Raw genomic sequence first — 21178 nt, 5'->3', positions numbered from 1 at the left:
AAAAGGAAGAATTCAGCCAGATTTTATTTACTGTAGCCAGGCATGGAAGTGCAGGATTTATTTTCTCAACCAAACTGTTCCAAGAACATACCTTTCATGTGTGTAGTGGGTGAGTTCTTGGAGTCTGAGTTTTCACATTTTCTGAATCTGTTCCTGGAAACATACTGGTTTTGCTTAGAAGCTCCTCTGGTTATTGTAGTAAGAGTCATTTGGCAGCTAAAAAATGCAAAAAAATTGCACTTGAAATGTATAAGGATATTTAGAAATCAGGGGAAGAAATCCTATTTATGTTGCTTAAATTTCTTGTAACATTCAGCAAATTATTTTCATGTATTCGGTGTATGACAACACTGAACAAAGTGTCAAGGCAAAACTGCTTAGAGATAATGAATAGTGGGCTTAACATTCTAACTGTTCTGCATTTTGCTTGTGTTAGCAAAAACTCGTGCTGCTGACTTACTGGTGAATCCCCTGGACCCAAGGAATGCAGATAAAATTAGAGTTAAAATTGCTGACCTGGGGAATGCCTGCTGGGTGGTAAGTGGAACTACATCATTTTAGCTGTTCACTATTTAGCACAGGTCTTTTTATAGTGCTTTTTCCCCATTAATGTGGTTCTTTCTATTTTAGCACAAACACTTCACAGAAGACATCCAGACAAGACAGTACAGATCCATAGAGGTTTTAATAGGAGCAGGTTACAGTACACCTGCTGATATCTGGAGTACAGCATGTATGGTAAGAGCAATGCAATGCGTATTTTACAAGAGTGAAGCTCCTGAAACAGTTGTTTATTTAGTGAGGAAGCCTGATGGGGATGTTTTTGATGTTTTGACACAAATTTATTATCATAAATGATGCTGTATCAGATAGCTGCTGATGATTTCTTCCCTTTCTTTCAATTTCTCAAGCCTTCTTAATCAAAAGGAAATATTTTGGAGAGCACATCTAATTTTCATATGATGCATTTTAAACTTGTAGCCAGATACATGCAAGTTTAGAGAAAAAATACGTGTCTGTTCTGCATGACAAAATGTAACTGACAAAGTACAACTGTTTGTTTCATTCCAATCTTAGAACCTGGGCTACAGTTAGCTGTGATTGCATTCCCTTTTCTTGTGTGAAATAGCAAAATAGGGAAATACTTTAAATTGGTGCCAAGTGCAGTGAAAACATGGATTGGATTAGGCTTGGTTCTAAACTTTCAAGAGTAGGAATTCAGTTTATTGGCATAAAATATGTGGTAACATTCTGTGGAATTAGTTTTAACACAACTGAAATTACAGCTTTTTAGGAGTCTTTATAGAACAGAAAAAGTGAAAACTTGATCATGCAGCTTTCTGAAACACCTTGATATCTCTTTGAGGATGAACACGTTGCATCCTCTCATTTAAGACAGTATGTATATCCAGAAAAACAAATTTAGAAATACCTTTGCATATTTTAAAAGTAAAATCTTAATAAAATCTTTATATTTTACAAATACATGTCTGATAAGAGTAAGTGTGTGAGGAGGAGGAGGAGGAGAAGATCAAATACTAGACACAGTTTGCATGTGTGGGTGATGAGAAGAATTACACAGCTCAGAGGGAGAGGAGGAGGAGGAGGATTGAAAGGAACATAAAATCCTACAGATATTATAAGTTCAGCAAGCCATGTGTTGGAGCTAGCTATCCCATAAGTGAAATTAAAGTATGTCTGCTCTAGAGTTTAATACTAGCTTTTTCTTTAGTACACAGCAAACCCATCCATTTCCAAAATTACTCTTCTGTTTGGGGACAAAATGGAGAATTTTTCTATTACATTGAAAACAAAGCATATACAATATTCCTCAGTTTGTTCTTTAATTCCTTAAGTTATTCTTCTCTTAACTAACTACAGAGTCATTATAGAGACTTTGTTCTTTTACCTAGTATTTTGTAAACCTCAGTTGAACTTGATAACCTTTTATTTTATTGGACACCCTGTATTCATCTTGAAGTTGTACCTGTCACTGCTAATTTTATAGTCCTATAAAGTCTTTTAGTCTTGGAGCTAAAGGCACATAAAGCAGGCTGAGATCTACCTAGAACTGAATTTAAAGAAAGAGGGGTACTAAATAGCAATATCACATCTAAGGAATGTAATATTCTTGCAATACTTGGGGTTTCCCAGCCTATTACAGCTTCTCCTCTGTGTTATGTAAGTGTTCCTGCTTGCTTCAGACTCAGGGAAAGAAAAAGGCCTAAAGCATCACTGCCACTGGAGGTACCTTAACTCAGATTCACAATTATGTATGAAATTTCACCATTTTAAAGAGAAAAATGTAGTTCTGCTTTTTTTGTCATGTAAGCCTGGCAGGTAGTAAAGCATTTGAGGCAGAAGTACTGTAATTCTGTCTTCTTTCACAGTCTTTAGGTTTTTGTCCTTAAGAAATACAGTAGAAATTTTATAACATTACAGCACTTACATACAATTGTTGAATATAATTGTCATCATGGTATAGTTGTGTAAAAAATAGAGAGCAGCCTCTCAAGCTCACAGAAAAAAATCATCATTTAAAAAACCCTAGAATGTGTTTGCGTTGCTGTGTGGCTGAGAAAATGGGTCAGAGCATTGGGGATGCTGATCCTGTATCAGATGAAAACAGCTCTGAGGTAGGGATTGCCTTGGAGGCCTTAATACCTCTTCCTGCAGAGGACTTGTAATAGAGATTAACAGCCAGGAAAGCATTCCTGATGTGGAGCTGCAAACTCCCGAATTTATTTAGGCTGTCTTTGGAAATTATGGTGTGAACCTCTCCAATCCCTAAGGCAGTCAAGGACTGTGAAGTGCCAAAGTGTTTTAATGCCTCTACTTGTTTCTCAAGGTTGGTTTCCTTGTTGTACCTAGATTTGATTCAGAAAATGCCCTTCTAGATTATCTTGCTCTTGTTTCATATTTAATTCACTCTGTTCCATGTTTACTGTGTTTTCAAAGGGATTGTCTGCTGGAGCAGGTGGGTTTATTTTCAGCCAAAATACAGCTCAGATACCCTGTTAGCCTTGATGTCCAGGACTCCCAAAGGAGAGCAGAGGCAGCTCTGCTAGTACCAGTCCTGAGTCATTAAGGATATTTTGGAAGCAGTACTGTGTGAAATGAGTGGTCCAGCAGTATTGCCATTACTTTTCCTTGGCAAGTTTCCATCCATCCATACTTTACCTAATGTGACAGCACCAAGCACACATGAACACTGCTTAACTGGCAAAGTAGATTTTCTCCATGTATTATGTGTCTACTACTGTGTCAGATACTCTAGCTCACATCTCCATTTAAAAAATGGCAAAAAAAGGGCCTTTCTTGGAACTTAGTGTTTGTAGGGTTTCTGTGTCACAGATTTATGTGCATATAAAACTCACAAATCTTTGTGTCCTGGATTATATGAAGGATGACTTGGAATGCTTGGTACCAGGATTCACCTGGAGTCTTAACTTGGTCTTGTGCTTGATAGATCTCCATTTGAGCCCAAGGTTTTCACTGCATTTTGCTTGCTAATGAAATAATCTTGCTCACCGAGGGTAGCACTGACCATGAGTGGCCCAGCTGCTGGTTCTTCTATTGGCTTGTATTTATGGCATAAAGTGTGTTAAGCACAGAAGATTGTTTTTTATCTCAGCAGCAGTAGAATATATTTTCCCATCATACCATTTGCCAGTCCATTTTACACGGTCTTTAATAATAAGGATGAAGATGAAGTTTTTAAACAAGACCTCTGATAATCAGGCCCTGAACATGGAAAGCATCTGTGTTCTGTGTGCACAGCAACTTCCAGAATACCCCCTTAGGAATCTTTTGGGACAAGGTACCTTGTGTTTGAATGGAGAGCATTCTTTACCTGGCCTCAGTTAGTTTGGGATGGCTTTGTCTAGCCAGGAGTGTGATGGTTTTCATGCAACTTCCAGGAAAGAAAAGTCCTTTTTTTATTTGTATTGACTTTAGTATGGGACTAGCCAGTTTCTAACCAGAATTACCTGTGCTGGGAGTGTTTGTAATCAGAGCCATGTAAGGGCTCTACCCAAACAGCAAAAGAGGGCAAGATAACTCAGGGCTAATGATCTTGCAGTGCTGTTTCTTTGGTGTTATGTCAGTGAATAAGTAGCATTGTAAGCCAGCAGCCTGTGAGCTGAATCTTCTAATTTTAAATGGTTTGGCATGGCCCAGTTCTTCTGCCCCAAACTTCTTTTAATCAGGTTTAAAGGATGAGTGTGAATATCCTCAGACCAGTACCAGTCCTCTGCTCAGGTGATTTAAGTTGCAGAGTTGCTCAGGAAAAAACGAAGGAAGGAAGGGAAGAAAGAGGATGATCCATATCTTTGGAGGCTTATAATCAGTGCAGAGCGTACATGAAGTGCTGTGAAAGGGGTTGGATGTCAGTGGGCTTTTCCAGTCCTCAGTGGAGTTGTTTGCTTGCTCAGTGCTTGGTAAAGAATTCTGGAAAGTGTAACTTATATTTTGTTTCTAGACTTTGGTGATCTTGGTTGGAATGATTGTTGCTGTCATTTGCTGGACCCACATAAGTTTGGTTAAGGAAATTGTACACTGCCCTTTTATTTTTCTTTTAACATTGTGGCCTGTTTATGTGGAACTGTCAGCTCCTCTCATGGAGAGCTACGCACTGGGAATCTCTCCACATTTACTAAATTCTAGAAGATGTTCCCTTCCTGTACTAAGCCCTAATTAAATTCTGCCAGCAGGGAGATGCATCTCTCATTTTCACCCAAAAAAAGGGAATAGATTTGGAGGCAGCAGTACCTTTGACAGGATTGAAAACATCCTTGATGATTTAGTTGTATTGGTTTGAATTTCCACATTAACAGTATTGAGCAGTTGCTTTCTTTAGAGCAGCAACTGAACAGACTCTGAGTGATTTAGCATTTCCTAAATCCCAGAAAACACAGAACACAGTACTCCACTGCTGCTGCCAAGAAATCCTGGCAAGATAAGGGAGTTAGTACTGGCAGACAGCATCCTTTTGTATTGCTTCTGGAAATGACTGCAAGCACCATCATTCCACTGCTTTTCCTTGTTCCAGTCTCCTTGGATTGGGGACAGGAAAAGCACCTGAAGTGATGAATCTCATCATCTGACTTTTGCTCATTACCTTTGGTTTGAGCTGCTGGCAAGAGGTGACTGTGTCACAGGCTGGGACATGAACAAGGCTTTTTAAGTTTTTAACACTTTTCTGAGGTGTTTTTGGTGGAGGATTGTGATTCCTGCAATATCTTCTCTTTGTAATAAGACCTAGCAAACAGACAGCCATAGATCAGCAGGAAGTCAGAGAAGGTGAAAATTGTACTTGGTATTTTATCTACCCAAAGAGAAGACAGATGATGAAAGAAAACACTACAAGGTGTGATGCAGAGGGGACAGACAAAGAGCTTTCAAAACAAAGGATGTGCTACTACAAGGCAGGCAAGTTTACAGCACTGGGGTTTATTCATGGCCGTTTCTGTTTGTGTGAGAGAACTCAGAGGAACAGAATGGAGGAGAATGAACAGGATATCCTAAGTTATGTTAAAATTAAACCTACATGTTAGTGCTTGTGGGTGCCTTGCAGCCTTGTGCCCCCAGTTTATTTCTTTGTGTGCTGTTCTCCAGTGTGGAGTGGAGAGGGAGCTGTCCTTAACTACTCTTCACTGTTGTAAGCAGGGAAAAATGATCATGTCTCCATGGGATCATGAGTATCATCATGTCAGTATGTGTGAGTGGCACATACCAAAGGTGTGATGACAAGCTTCAGTCTGCACAGAAGCAGTATTTTGAGGAAAAATTGAAAATCAGAAATGTGGTTTCGAGGGGAGAAAAAGCTGAAGTTGCTATGCACGTATTTTTCAGTAGGCAGATCCAGTACAGAATGCTGTTATTACTCGCTGTGCACCCTTCCTGAAGGTGGTGGGTGGACAACCTGAAACACTCAAAAGAAAATGATTTCCCAGAGGAGCTGACTTTCCAAAACAGCCACTCAGCATGCATGATTCCAAGATTGGAGTACAGCAAATAAAATGACCCTGTTTCCTTTCCAAGCATCCCATGCAAGTCTCTGGTTTGTATATTTGGCCTTCCTTACAAGCACTAACCATGCAAAATGCCTTTCATACTCTTCCCCTTGCCTCACCCTTCAGGGGGAGATGTCCATGGGAGAACAAGCTGTCAGCTGGTGTGTGTATCCCAGAAAGCTTTCTGATCTTTCCATGCTCCCACCGACCTGTGGAACAGTGTTCTTAAAACCAAACCTGCTTTTAAAGCAGTTACAGTCTTCACATTCACATCTCTTCATTTCAGCTGGGTAGGAGAAGCTCTGGCCAAGAGCTGCATCTCACCTGTCAAAATAATAATTCTGGCCTATAGCTTGTTGTTCTTTTCCAGCTGGGGCTTCAATTCAGGGAGGCTGATGCAGTCCAAGTGAATTGTTCTTCCAGTCCTCTCCCAGAGAGCTTTCCCTAGGCATGCATCCATTTTTCAATCAGCAGATTGAGTGCACAGCTGTCACACAGTGAAATTGTAGCTATTTCCAATTGTGTGTTTAGATATGGCTCCATTATGTAGCGATGGCACCAGGTCTGTGCTGTGCTGGGTTCACATACAGAGAGCCTCTTCAGAGCCTATAAAACAGCAGTGTAACCATTTCTGTGGAAGGTTCACCATCTGCAGATGGAGAAAAGCAGTCTAGACTGGTTTTCTGTGAGAACCTTAGGAAAGTGGTAAGTAGAAATTGCCAGAACACTCAGTAAAGATGGATGGTTGCCTTGGGCTTCTGTGCCATATGTTGAGTGTGATATATCTAATTTTTTATCTCCAAGTAATAAATGAAATGCTGACTTGTCTTGAGGTAAATGTCAACATTAAGTAAAAAAATCATGGTATTTTAGAGTTGGAATTTCTGTCAAGAAACTTGACAGAAATTTTTAGAAATTATTACTTTCAAAGGGAAAATAAGTAAATATAGTTAGTCTGTATTTGTCGCATCCTGGAAATTTGTCGCAGACATCCTATATGGAAAATCCTTTCCTTAGGATTTTTCCTCTATGGAAAATCCTTTCCTTAGGATTTTTCCTCATGAGAAGCTCAGAGGCCTCAGGAACAAAATGTAGACAATGATTATCTGCTGCTGTGGAATGCAACAGGTGCATCTGTGATTGGTCTCATGTGGTTGTTTCTAATTAATGGCCAATCACAGTCAGCTGGCTTGGACTCTGTCTGAGACAGAAGCTTTTGTTATCATTCCTTTCTATTCTTAGCTAGTCTTCTGATGAGATCCTTTTCTTCTTTTAGTATAGTTTTAATGTAATATATATAATAAAATAATAAATCAAGCCTTCTGAAACATGGAGTCATATCCTCATCTCTTCCCTCATCCAAGAACCCCTGTGAACACCGTCACAGAAATTATAGACAAATTTTGTTTTAAAGTGATCTCCTTCTTGAACAAGGGTTGTTGTCAAAGCTAGATGAGGTCACTCAGAGCCATGTCCAGTTGAGGGGTACATACCTCAGGATGTACCCATAACAATGGCATTTCCTCAGCCTTTCTGAGCAGTCCCAGTACTGTCAGTCTGTCCTGTCCTGTCCCAGTACTCAGGCAGTCTCACCAAAGAATTTTTTCCCTCATGTTTGATTGGAATTTCCCATCTTGCTGCCTGTGTTGTCTGTTCACTGGGGAGAGTTGAACTTGTTTTTCTCCACTGTTGCCTTCATGCATTGGAGTGCTGCAGTTAAATCCCTTCTCCCACCTGAGCAAAGCCAGCCCTGCCAGCCTCCCCTCCTGCCTCCTCTGCTCAGCCCCTGTAATGCCTCAGCTCCTCCCTGACCTCTCCCGACTCGGACAGGGTCACTGTCACGCTGGTGGCCCCAGACTGGTCACAGCTGGGCAGAGCAGACCCATTGTCATTGTGCTGCCCTTGGGGTCTCCCTGTGTCATCACAGAGTGTCAGTGACCTCCCTTGTGGGGTCTGGGGGTTGTCTGTGCCTGCAGGTGGGTGTGAAGTGTGGGTGAGTGCTGAGGATGCGCAGAGCAGCAGTGGTGGCACAGCCAGAGCTGTGGCTCTCAGTCTGCAGCAGCACAGATCTGCTCTTGCATGGCTCCCACTCCATCCCAGCCTGGGCTTTCCAGGGCACCACCCTTTTGGAGAGTGCTTAAAAGAGCAGAAAAACTGATACAGTCCCGAGGTGGGATTGTCCTTCTTACAGCTATTCATGTGTTTATTAATGTATCTCTAGCACTGATTCTTTATGACAAAAACCTTGATGTGGGTTTTATTCTTTTTTATATGAGGACAAATTAATTTCATTTATCTTGCCCTGTGTAGCCAGTCTGCCCTGAAAGTTGCTGGGAACATATTACCAGGTGCCACAGATGAACCTGTGAGACATTGTCTTCCATGGATGCTAAGAACCATCATTGCAAACACCACAGCACCTGCCTCTGGGCTGTCCTTGTGTGCATCAGAGTCAGAAGTGATTTTGTTCTTGGAGTCCTTTAGGGAGAGTCAGAAAATGAAATGTGTGAAGTGCTGCGGCCCCAGCCCATCCTGGGCATGCAGTCAGAGCTGTACAAAAGGACAAGAGAAGCATCTTTGTCACTTTCCAAAGCTGTGGTTTTTGTTCAGTGAGAAGATGGTATACAAAAAAAATATCCCAAATCTATGGGAATTTTCAGCTCTTGTGATACACAAACTGATCTGAAATTCAGAGCATCACAGCAGTATGCTTACCTCTTGTGCTTCTCTATAAACAGTTTTCACAGTTTTTCAGTTTAATCTTTTTAGTCCCACACAGACATATCAAGCTATTAATACTTCATTTTATGGACAGAAACTATATTCTTGTGTAGTCTACCCTTGTGGCTAAATTCAGCTGCATTTCCATTCTTCTCCAGGGATCTGTGTGTAATAGCAGGGAGTTCCTCAGTGTCCTTGGGAATCAGCCCCATTGGTGTGTGCTCTCCTGGGAAAGCTGCTCCAGCTCTCCCTATGAATAAATTCATTGCCATGAGATGCAGAGAGGACACTTGGGTCTTCTCTGTCTCACCTCAGAATAACAGTGTTCTCTGTGGTGTGTTCAGAGATCTATCCCAGTGATCACTTCTGGCTGCTCTTAACATTTATTTCAGTTTAGAAACCTGGTATTTTATGAAATCATTCCAATTGTTTTCAGCTGTACAATGCAAACTGTCAATCCTGAGCTAAGAGTGGAATAAGAAAAGTAGTGAATGACTGTTTATTAGTGGTGGTAACTTTAGAAGTTAAAGGCCTGTTCATAGGATCAGCAGAAATGTCAACAAGGGGTGTTCCTGTTTTCTTGGCTGCCGTGTGTGATTGCACTGAGTTATGTTGGCTGTAGCCCACTTGGATGACACTGCAGTTCACAGCTTGAAGAAGCCAAATGCTCATAAATAGGCTAAATTTACAGGTGATTTAACAACTCTAGTTTGTAAATTGGAACAGAAAAGTGTCTATTTTCAGGAGACAAGTATTTTGTAGTAAATGTTCTAATGGAGTGGAATCCCGTCCTAGAATTGTGCTCGGAAGCTCTGCCTGATTTTTGGAATGCTTTTCTGGATCAGTTGTTTTCCCATGTCTTGGACATGGAAAATAGTTTGATGTTTAAACCACCTGGAAGGAATTAGATTCCTGTGGCTGCTTGGGCAATTGGTGAGCCAGAGCTGAAAGAGACTAGTTTAACAAATTAGACCAGATGAATCCATGTCTGGACACAAGTATGGGCTCTCATAGGTGCTTCAGAGCTTTGCAGCTTTTCATGTTCGTTACACCCATACAGAGAAAGTCAATTTTACCCTCACCTAACACAGGGCTAGCATCCCTGCCTGCCCTGAGGGGATCTGATGTCCTGGTGTCTGTTCTGGATTCCCCATCAGTATCTATCTCGCCATTTACTCCCACCATTGAAGTGTTTCAAAAAACTCTTTCAGATTTAGAGTAACCCAAGAAGCTAATTCAAGTGATTAATTATAGCCATGAATGGATTTTTTTGTTGGCTAATTTCAAGTGATTAGTTATAGTCATAAATGGATTTTATTTGTGATTCAGACTTTTTAAATTCAGCCTCCAGCATGCAACCTGATAGGTAAATACCCGTCAGATACATGTGTAGCTTTTATTATATATATTGTATTATTTATATATATTATTATTATATTTTGAAATGCCTGATGTGTTCAGGTGGCTGGCACAACCACCACACTGCACACGAGTGGGTGAGGCTGTGTTTAAGGCTGGCTCAGAGCAGCACTGCCAGACCCTGGGGAGCTGCTCTGAGCGTGGCAGCACTCCCAGGGCTCCCAGGGCTGCAGGGAGGGGCTGCACTCCAGCCCTGTGTGTGATTCCTTCCTTCATCCCACCTGCAAGGGCAGAGTGCCTGGGGATGGGCAGGCTCCAGCCCCAGCCCCACACAGGGCTGGATTTGGGGCTGGACGTGGGGCTCTGTGCAGAGCCTGGGTTTGTGCTGCTGCTGTGCAGGAATGATGTCCCCAGGTAAGTGGCTGCTCCTGAGTGTCAGGCTGGAGCCGAGTGTGGATTCCTGTGGTTTGTGAGGGAGCTGTGGTGTTGTGCTGACACCTCTCGATGGAAGGCGTTATTTCTGCAGCCCCTGACTGTGTCTGTTGCGTTGTAGGCGTTTGAGCTGGCGACTGGAGATTACTTGTTTGAGCCACACTCTGGTGAAGACTATTCCAGGGATGAAGGTATGACTCTTTTGAGGTATTGTAAGAGTTCCTTTGTATTTTCATACACCTCTTAAATTTCCAGTGAGCTTACAGTGGGGTTTTTGTATTTGAGTAGAACTGTTCATACACGTTGTTTTCAGAGTATAAATATGATTTTTTTTCTTTTTAGTTTTAAGTTCCACCACTAGCAGTGGGTGGGCAAAAACTGCCTTCTGCAGATATTCATCCACTTAACAACTGCCTGAAGGAATTAAACTACCCTTCTTGTAAGATTGCATATGTGTGGAAACCTGATTGAAAATAACAACATTTTAGTTTAGAAGAGAAACGACAAATTTGAACTTTATTCTGTTATTCTCTTTACAAGAGTGACACTGGAATAATGTTTACATTGTGTATTTTTATTTGCATTAGGCAATTACTAATTATTTTTTTTAAATCAGAGTTAACGCCTGCTTCCATCTGTATACCTGTCCATTTTCATGCTTGTTTGCTTGTAAATGCTCTTTGCAGTGGTAATGTGGGCATCATTCATTGTTCCTAAATGCTACTAATGATGCCAGAGCTCTGCTGATCCTGGAAACCTCTGCATGGATTTGCTGCAAACATTGTTGATTTGAAACTATTTCTGATTTTTTACTAATTCCAGTTTCTTTCCTCTTCTTTTTTATCCCATCCTTTCCCTGCCCCTTCCACTCCCGTATCCTTTTTTTCTCTCCCTCATAGACCACATAGCACACATCATAGAGCTGCTAGGCAATATCCCAAGGCACTTTGCTCTATCTGGAAAATATTCTCGGGAATTCTTCAATCGCAGAGGTAGTACCTCTTCTTTTTGAAAGGTGCCGTGACGCAGACAGAAGTGGAATTGCTGTGGCTGGTTGCATCATGTCCCAGCAAGGAGCATTTCCTGAAATCACACAACAAAATTTTCTATTTTGAAAAGCAAAATTCCCACAAATCTCTGAAATTTTTTTTTTACCCAAATGTTCTGAAAAATAACTACTGGTACATTTTAAATTACATGGGAAAATTTGTTTGTGGCAGCTGCCACTCATTGTTTTGAGAAGGAAGTTTTGCTGAAAGCATCCTTCCAAAGTAGCCACTGAGTGAGCAGTGTGCTCATGTGTTTTTTACCAGGATCAATCTATTTCTGTCTGTACCGGGCCAGTGTTAGTGTGTGCATGCAATGTACTGATTAAACTGTTGTATGTTTCTGTTTTGCTGGCAATGTTCTCCAATGCAGACCACATAGCATTGATCATTGAACTGCTGGGAAAAATCCCTCGAAAATACGCTATGTTGGGGAAATATTCCAAGGAGTTTTTCACCAAAAAAGGTAACGGTATTTATGCAACACTAATTTAAAGCATAATACTATCCAAAAGGAGAATATGTTCATTTATTGGTACTGAAGAAATAGATCCATTTAAATGGAGAGCACTTACTAAAGAAGATCTATGATGTAAACTTGGCTTTCTGGGAAAAGCCCCAATTTGAGGTGTTCATTTCAGAATTTCATTTCAAATTCATTTGGGGATGTACTCAGCAAAGTGTGGATGTTAACAAGTGTCTGTGTGAATCTGTTGTCTAATGTTCCTGTAAGTGTGAGGACTCAAGTGATGCATGGCTTGTGGCGAGGTGAAAAATCATCTGCCAGCAGCTTTGGATCCCAGCTAGTGGTGTCCAGCAGGGTCTACTGGTAAGGAATGGCAGAGGCAGGAAGGGAATTCCTGGGCAGTGGGCACTGAGCTGCTGTCACACCCAGGGAGCAGGCAGGGCAGATGGAATTGGCCCAGGCTGCTCTTGAGGGCAGGGTTTGACTCGTGGGGGACGTGGTGATGCCCCAGGTGTGTTCCATCCCCTCGGCTGTGAGACAGCCTGTGCTGTGTGGAGGGACAGGCTCTGTCAGGAGCATCCTGGCTGTCAGCACAGCTGGGAGGGCACTTTGCTGCTGACAGAGCTGGGGATTGCCCTGCCCAGGGCTGCCCAGTGAGGTGTTGGTGTCCGGGGGCTGAGCTGGCAGCTCTGGAGCTCGGGGTTGTGAGGCTGAACACAATCAGTGATTGACCCTCCCATGCCCTCCCAGCAGTGCTGACCCTCCCTCCTGCTCTGTGCTGGATACTCCTGCTGCAGCAGGGACTGATTCCCTGTGCCTCTGTGTCCTTCAGGAGGCTGCCAGTGGCATTGCAGTGCAGAGCAGGGCAGCAGTGATGGTCCCAGAGGGAGCAGCTGCCCTTTGGGGGAGGCTGGTGGGGCTTTTGAGTGTGGAGTGAGGTTTATGTAATCAGAAAGTCGGTGGATGAGCTGAAGGCAGAGCTGCTGTTTGCCAGCACTCACCGTGTAAGAGCTGGGGGAAAGGCAGTGGAATTTGCAGAGGGTGGATTTAAAACAAGTGTTTCCCTGCACAGCAGGCAGTGATGAGCTTCAGGAGCTGCCTTGGGGGGCAGAGAGGGGGCCTGTGTCAGAGGGCTTCAAACAGTCTCCTGGTAACTGAGGTGTACAAAGTCAAGCCCATGGGTCTGGAAATGTATCAAGCAGTAAGGGCTGGGCAGGAGATTCACTGCAGCACCTCCAGTCAGGGATTGCAGCTGCTGGGATGTATCTCACATTTTTATTTTTCACCTTACAGCAGACAGGTTGGCATTTTCTAGTGATGTGGCAGAACTGTAAAATGACCCAGCAGTTACTCAGTAGCTGCAGTGTGGGCAGGGCACAGGAGAGGGCAGTTTGTGAAATTCCTGTGATGTGGAGAGGCCCTGGTGCTTCCATGAGCATCTTCAGCTGCAGAGTGTCAGTGTTGTCCTCTGGGCCTGAACATCAGTGACACTGCTCAGAGGCACTGGGGGTGCCTCTTGCATCCTCAGGGTGCGACTTAAGGTAGGATTAAAGGCTTGGTTCACCAACCACACAACATAAAAGTGCAGGTTTGCTGTGGAAGATTAAGTAGACTGGATCCCACCTGTTTCTGCTTAAACCAGAGGATCTCAAATGCAAGGCAAAGGAGTAACAAACCAAGCTGCTTTTTCAGATCATACCCAACAGTTATTCTGCTGTTGCGGGCTGGGAAAGCTGAAATGTTTGTGGAACAAAACAGGAGGTGCCAAGTGTCCTTCCTTGAGCATCTTTCTTTGCATCAGGCACCCTTTTCCTCTTCCCTGGCCACGCCAGCACTGCCAGCCTCTGCTGTCCCCAGCTGGGATTTGTGCATGGGGGGCTGGCAGGGTGTGAGAGGGAGGTGCAGAGTTGGCCAGCAGCTGCTGCATTCTGTACTCAACTTCTTGTGGCTTGAGCACTGGAGATAAGAAGCCTCATGGTACAGGCCTGGGGCTCTCGGAGAATTTCTCACTGTGGTCTGAGGATGGGCTTAGAAATCTTGCTTTGAGCTCCTGTTTTGAAAACATCAGTCTTGGGTGAAAATCAGTTTGAGTTTTGCTCCTGTCCATCAGCAAGTGTGACCTCAGAGAGATGCTTTAAACATCTGAGTTGTGCTGCTGAAGTCCCAGGCACAAAAATAAAGGTGCTAGTAACTTAGAGTTTGGAGGATCAATTCCTTTCTCAGTAATTGCCTGAAGCAGTTTTAGACATTCTAATAGGAGGATGCATTTAAAAGAGGAAAAGCATATTTTTAAGTTGCTTCTTACACTGTGACACAAATGCTCACATATTTTTATAGAGTCTCATCTTGATTGAGCCCAGTAAAGGACTCCAGGGAGTCCACTTCTTCAGTGTCTTCATGGAAGCTCTTTTGACTGTAAGAATTATTAATATGTTTTGACATTAAAATGTAAAATCTTTTTGTTATTCCTAGACCATGTTCCCTTCTATTTTTCTTCTGGTATTGGCTGGTCCTGTTTCCTTGTGAGCTAAACCTGTGCAAGGTGCTGGCCTGGGGCTGGCCTTGCTTTGGAAGCTGAGCCATGAGAAGCACTCACTGTGATGTCCTGGAGGGGAGGAGGGCTCCCCCCATGCTCCTCACTCCCAGCACTGCTCCACCAGCCCTGGAATTGGTTCTCAGGATCATGTCATAGACGTGTAGCAGCAGATTAAATCCCATTGCTGCTTCCCCAGTTCTTCACATCATCCATGTCTCACTGTTCAGTGATCCATCCTCCTCTTGCCTGGTGACACATCTTAAATGTGTCTTTGACAAATTTTACAAACTAGCTCTGGTTTTTTCAGTGTTACAGTCAGCAGAGACAGCTTTAAATAGCATTTTTCTCCCCTGGTCCTTCTGAAATTTTTTTTAGTAATTTCCTTCTGGCTTAACATTTCCTTTTTCAGAGGGATCATTGCTGCCTCTGCTTTGGCAACAGGAGTTTTACAGCTCTGACAACTCTGTTGTCCTCTGCAGATTATCTCCTGTGTGCTTCACTATCAAAAATCCAAATAAAGAGCTTCTCTGAGGAAGCTCTCAGTATTACATTTTTAGCACTTCTTTGAAAATGCATGCTGATGCCCTGAATACAGATGGTGTCAGACTGGTGGGGCTTGTGCTTTTTAAATTTCTCCCTTAAATATAGGCACAGCCTTGCTCTCCTCCAGCTACATGGTACAAACATCTTGAACTAGGTGAAAATATGACTTGGCAGGCACCTCCATTTCCTGTGCTCTTCTCATGCTTTAGATAGAAATGAGAAGGACCCACATGAAAATTATTTCTAAGACTTTGTGTCCACTTAAGTGGTGTTGATTTTCTTTTTACTTACCCTATTTTGTTTCCATAGTTAGCATCATGATCCTTACTGAAAACTGAAGCACTAGTTTAAGCGTGGCCCCCACATAGATACTTTTTACTGAATCCTGTCTTCTTAAGGGATTTTGCAATCTTCATGGAATTTCTTGTGAAAAACTTCAGCCACAGTGCTAAAAGAGTTTATTCCTTAGCAGAAAAACTGCTGACTATTGTGCTGGCCTTAGCATGGGCAGTCACACAATGAGGAGTACTCAAACAGCAGAACTCTCCTTCCACAGTGGCACAGGAGCCTCATTGTGCAATCTTACCTTAGATCTGAGAGGGGAAAGATGCTGGAAATGACAAAATGTGAATGCAGAGATGATGACAGTGCTGGATGGGAACACACACCCACCCTCCCTCAGAGCTGAGCCTTGTTTGGCACATGATTACAGCAGCCCTTGCAGTGAATGCTGGGAGCTGGAGAAACCATGGACATGATTTTTTTCCTAGTAGTTTTGTGCTTGCAGTCAGTACCAAGTCATTTTTCTGTCACTTTTGGGCAGTAATTTGACTTCATGCATTCCTTTTACATAATTTACTACCTGTTCTTGTAAGCAGTCACCAATGCACTCTTTTGGAAACCTTCCAAAAGGTAAGATTTTCAGCAGTGAAGTTTCAGGGTTGCACAAAGATTTAAAGGACTGAGAGTGAGCCTGGAAATGAAGATGCTGCTCCAAGGTGTGCTGTGCTTCCTGTTGTGTGGGCAGCTGTGGGCCCAAAGCAAAACCTTTCTGTGCCTGTGGGTGCTGGTGGGACCTGCCTGCACTGTGAGTGTTCACACAGAAAGCAGAGCGTGGCCTCTGCTGCTGTTCCTCCTGTGGGCAGCACACCTCGAGCTCCTGTTTCTGCAGTTTGTGGGCGATGGATTGTTTGCACTCCTGCTCTTGTGGGGCTTTGTGACAGCAGCTGGAGCTGCTTTTTCAGGCACTGCACTGTGCCTAGGACCTGCTGCTGAGAGCTGAGGCAGCAGAAACAGGGCCTGCTGAGCCTTTGGGGCTTTTAAATCATTGCACTGAGATGTTCAGCCCCTGGGGCAGTCAGATGGGCACGGGTTACTTCTCCTGCCCTGGGGCTTCCCTTGCCACAGGGATGTGCAGGAGCACTGGCCATGAGCTGGTGTCAGATGGCATTTTATGGGCAGTAGGTTACAGCAGGGACAAGCAGCACGCTGAGAAACCACTTGGGTGACAAGCAGTGTGGCCTGGATGCCCCATCCCAGGTGTTGGAGTGAGCTTGTGAAGCCTCCAGTGTTGGGTGAGACCCCAGCACTCTGCTCAGTGCAGAAGCACCACAGGAGTCTCTCAAGTGCTTTTTGCAGTGTCCAGTGGAGATTGTCTGCCTTATACACATGCTCAAGATGGTTGCATTAAGAGTATAGAAATTCAGCAGAAAACATCTGCCCTTGTGTTTCAGCTGGTGCCCAAACATCAGAGGGGCTGGGTGTGGCAGGGCTTAATTCCTGATCAGAACAGATCAGGCAGTCTTAAGTCTGGTCACATTCAGAAAGAGCTTTCACATACACAGATTCATGGCCAGCTGCAGTAGTTTGCTGCAGCAAGAGGCCAGAGTTTCATTAGATTGTTGGTGATAAATGCCCTGGATCTGCAGAGTGTAAGTGCACTGCACACAGGTGTTCCTGGCTGTGGTCTGACACAGAAGGCAGATGTTACCAAAGAGATGTCCCTGCTTGGGGGAGGAGAAAGGAGCAAACCTGTTGACTTGTCTGCAAGGTGGGGTCTTGTTTTCATCCTCTCCAAGGAGGATGTCCCATGTCAGATTTACACTTTTGGGAGAAGTGGAGGTGTGACTGTAGTGAAATTCCCTGTTACTGCCATCCTGAGTGGTGAGGGGGCAGCCACACCACGTGTGAATGAGGGCTGTTGAGAGCCTGGATTGCAGAGGCTGTGGTACAAGGTGGCAGATCAGTGTCCTGGTGGCAGCAGTGAGGCTCATTCGGCCTGGCAGCTGCTCGTCCCTCCTGTGCCCACAGCAATCCCTTCCCCGCGTACCTCATGGCAATCTCATGGCTTTGGGCCTCATTCCTACACAGTGGAGGAGCAGGAACCTGAAGAGTTTTCCCCATCGTGCTGGATGACCCATGGACAGCCCTGGGTAGTGTTGCTGGTTTGAATGGCAGAACAGTTCTCACCTCCTTCCTTTTGGTCAGGTTGGCAAAGTCTCCCCTCTTGGGGGGAGCCCCAGTCCTGAGCTGCTGCCACCGTTTTTGTTGGTGGTTGGTTGAAAGAGACCTGGGCAGCAGCAGGTGCCTCCCTCTCAGGGGGACTCAGACCAGCCTTTCTGGGGGTGTCTGCCTGGGAGATGGAGCAGAATCTGGAGCACCAAACCCCTGCTTGGCTTGGCTAGGGATGAATCAGTGCTGTGCTGCATTGCTGGCAAATGCCACGTGGTGAGGCAAGGACCTGTGTTTCTGAGCCCTCCATCTTGGGATTGGAGCAGATTCTGTGAAATTTGGGTTCCTTGGTTGATGGAGAAGGAGAGGCCTGCAGTGAGGTTTGGCCATGGTGGGAGCATGAGTGCCTGTGTGCACAGGAGAGTGAAATCAGCAGGAAGCATCACTGGAGTCCAGGTGTAACGTGCTGATTGATGGCTGTAGGAACAGTTTTTGGCTTGGACATGGAACACACCCCTCTCCTGTGATGACCTCGAGCAAGCTTGGTGTGCACTCCCCTTCCTAAACAGCGACTGCCAGCCCGGGCAAGGTGCTGTGAATGCAGAGTGGGAGAGAAACAAACAGGGATTAGTCACTGACACAAGTAAAAGGGTGTTTGATTTCTAATGCCATCAATATTTCTGTTTGCAGGAGAACTCCGACACATTACCAAGTTGAAACCTTGGAGTCTTTTTGATGTGCTTGTGGAGAAGTATGGTTGGCCTCATGAAGATGCTGCACAGTTTACAGATTTCCTGATCCCCATGCTAGAAATGGTCCCAGAGAAACGTGCTTCAGCTGGAGAATGCCTTAGGCATCCGTGGCTGAATTCTTAGCAGAATCTCCCAGCTGTAAAAAAAAAAAAAAAAAAAAAAAAAGCCAGCAACCACTTTCCAATGCGTTGGACCTAAATGGTGACTGTCACAAAATCTTTAGCAGGATCACACGTGAGCTGGCTTCAATCCTCAGACCTTTATTTTGCTTGAGGTACTGTTTGACATTTTGCTTTTTGTGCACTGTGTTCTTGGGGAAGGGTAGTCTTTTTGTCCTCAGCTAGTAGTTTACTCACCCACTTTCTTCAGAAAACACTTAACGTGTCTTTAAGCATTGTTTCTTGTGTTGTGTGACATTCAGATGTCAGATTTTTGAACAAAAGAAACTTCCCCCCATGTGTTTTGGCAAGTTTTGTAACTATTTATGAAAAAAAAAAAATATTTTAGCTGATGCATATTATATAATTTACGAGTGTAAGAAATTTATCAAGTCAGAACTGAGTTACGGCAAGGAATTGTACAATTTTATCTTCTGGCAAAGGGATGTCATTCTTGTATTATAGTGTATGTAAATGCACCCTGTAAATGTTTATTTCCATTTAAATATGGGACTGGGGACTCAATTTCAGAGTAAAGCGACTAAGTTTTAGAGAGCTTTATAGCAAACCAATTGCATGTAGTGGACTTTAAACTGCTTTAAGGAATTGTGTAAACTTTCTATTCTGTAGCAGTTCCTGTTCATTGGGTTTTAAACAAAGTGGCTCTGGTTTACAGGATTTCATTCCCCAAACGGCACTTTAAAGGAAGGCTAGACTTCTTTCTAATAAAGTATGCATTATCATTTAGCACTCCCTTTTAGAACTTTTGCCTATTTTAAGTGCTTTTAAGAAAAGAAAAATAGCAATTTCCCTTACAATGTGATAGTGAAGACATGGTACCATATGGTGTTGCCTTTTTATAAGCACTGTAAGTTGTACTATACCTTAAGAAAAAGAAAAAAAATTAAAAGTAGAGCATGAGAACCACTCTCTGTGTAGAATTACTGATCTTTTATAATAAAAGTGTGTGCTTGGCATCAGTTAAGGAAGGATATAGCTGCAGATATTTACAGTGCAGTGGGTTAAATAATCCAAGAAGCAAGATCATGCTCATTCCATTCATAGCTTTACATGTTTCTAAAACAAATTGCACTAGCTTTATTCTTTCCCATCCGTAGACATACGACTGCCCATCGTAAGTTGCACGCAACAATTATGTGTTTCCTAGGAAAAAAGCTGCATAGGCTGAAGCTTATAGGCAATACAGATTTTAGAATGTACAGTACGGAGGTGTGTTTGGGCCTCTTTTAGAAGTCAGTGGGATGAATGTAAGCTTACTCCTGATCTTCATGTAACTACAGTGCCACTTTTTTCTTGACTTTGTCCATATAAAATTTATTCACATGCCTTTGCAATAACTAGATTGTGAGAAGATAGCCCCATGCTGTAACAATAACCAGTTGTTTGAGGTGCTTGCAGTTGTCTAATTAAAGTGTTTTGTTTTTTCAGACAGTGTTGCTGGTCATTGGAATCTTTGCCTAGCCACGACTCAGCGGTGGGGGTGCTGGAGGGGTGGGAGGTGGGGGCCTGTCCTGGCCAGAGAAAGGAGCTCAGATGTTCATTTAAGGAACACATCACCTGGTGTGGGTCAGAGCAGCCCCACAGGCCCTGTGGCAGGAGGGGCTGTGGCTGGGAGTGGTTTGCTGGGTGAAATGTGACCAAAAAAAAGCGTCTTTCCTACCAGCTGTGTCCTGTAAACAAGGGAACGATTGTGCCGTCCCGAGCTGGGGCAGCCACTCCTGCAGAGACTGCCAAGGCACCACAGTGTGAAACTCTCTTGTCCATGTCCAGTGCTGAGGCCTCTGCAGCAGCTGGGTTTCAGGACCGAGTCCCTTCACCCTCATCCTGGAACTGCTCTTTGTGGCTGCAAGGACAACGCTGCTCAGGACGATGCCACAATGGAGGTAAAAATTACATTCAGCTTCACACCCAGCCCAGCTCTGCAGTGCCTGGTTACAAATGCATTCCTGACTACACAGCAGATGCTGGCACTGGAATGAAGTGCCAGGGGCAGCCCAAGGCTGGCACAGCTCTGCCTCTGCCCGGCCTTGGTGCTGCAGCAGCACTGGGAGCCCTGCCCAGGCCTTGTGCTGTTGTGCTCCCCAGCGCAGCAGCTCCCTGAACTGCACTCAGACCTTGCCAAGCACAGTTGGGTATTTAACGTTCTCTTGTGTTTGAAATGATTTTGTTGCTGGAGGTGTGGAAGAGAGGCAACCAGATCTGGATTCTGGGCTAGACAGGATGATGCACATCAGAATCAGTGTCTGAGCAACTGCAAAGAGGTTGCATTGGTTTTTTTTGCTGTTTTTGAGAGCCTTATGCTGTCCTACACTACACATGCTAGTGTAAAATGGGAACTTGTGTGCATGCTGCAGAGCCAGCAAGTCTTCAGGAAAGCACTTCTAGTGTATGATTTTAACTAGCAAGATTCTTCTGTAGTTAGAAGCAAATCAGAATTTAAGGTGGCCCCCTTTTTTAACTCTTTTTTTAGTGGGTAGGAGCAGCCACTTTCCCTCCTGTGCCCTTTCAGGGTTCCTCACACATGGGATCTGCTCTCTGCTCGAGCCATTGAGCAGCTCCTGCTGTGTGAGCAGCACTGAGAGCAGCTCCTGCTGAGATGGAGGGACAGCCTCACCCAGACAGAGTGGCTGCACTGAGGAGCACAACAGCACCATCTTAGTGCCGCTTGCAGCAGCAGCA

The 21178-nt window shown here is 44.0% G+C and overlaps 1 protein-coding gene across 3 annotated transcripts in view; it reads left to right on the top strand.

Moving 5' to 3' along the window:
- SRPK2 (SRSF protein kinase 2) overlaps window positions 1-19926 on the top strand; it is a 128429-nt gene extending 108503 nt beyond the window's left edge. The window contains exons 12-17 of one of the 3 annotated variants that reach the window (XM_054278969.1): window positions 437-537; window positions 631-738; window positions 10648-10717; window positions 11426-11518; window positions 11946-12038; window positions 18259-19926. In XM_054278969.1, the coding sequence (XP_054134944.1) occupies window positions 437-537; window positions 631-738; window positions 10648-10717; window positions 11426-11518; window positions 11946-12038; window positions 18259-18443 (650 nt within the window). In that variant the 3' untranslated portion in view covers window positions 18444-19926. The remainder of the gene's footprint in view (window positions 1-436; window positions 538-630; window positions 739-10647; window positions 10718-11425; window positions 11519-11945; window positions 12039-18258) is intronic. The other 2 variants (XM_054278962.1, XM_054278953.1) reach the window with 2 other exon arrangements.
- The last annotated feature ends 1252 nt before the right edge of the window (window positions 19927-21178 follow it).

Source organism: Melozone crissalis, unplaced genomic scaffold (assembly GCF_028551555.1).
Source record: "Melozone crissalis strain CALT ecotype California unplaced genomic scaffold, PUWL_Pcris_2 ptg000004l_1, whole genome shotgun sequence".
NCBI classification, from domain to species: Eukaryota; Metazoa; Chordata; class Aves; order Passeriformes; family Passerellidae; genus Melozone; species Melozone crissalis.
This window is presented reverse-complemented; position numbering and strand designations above follow the sequence as displayed.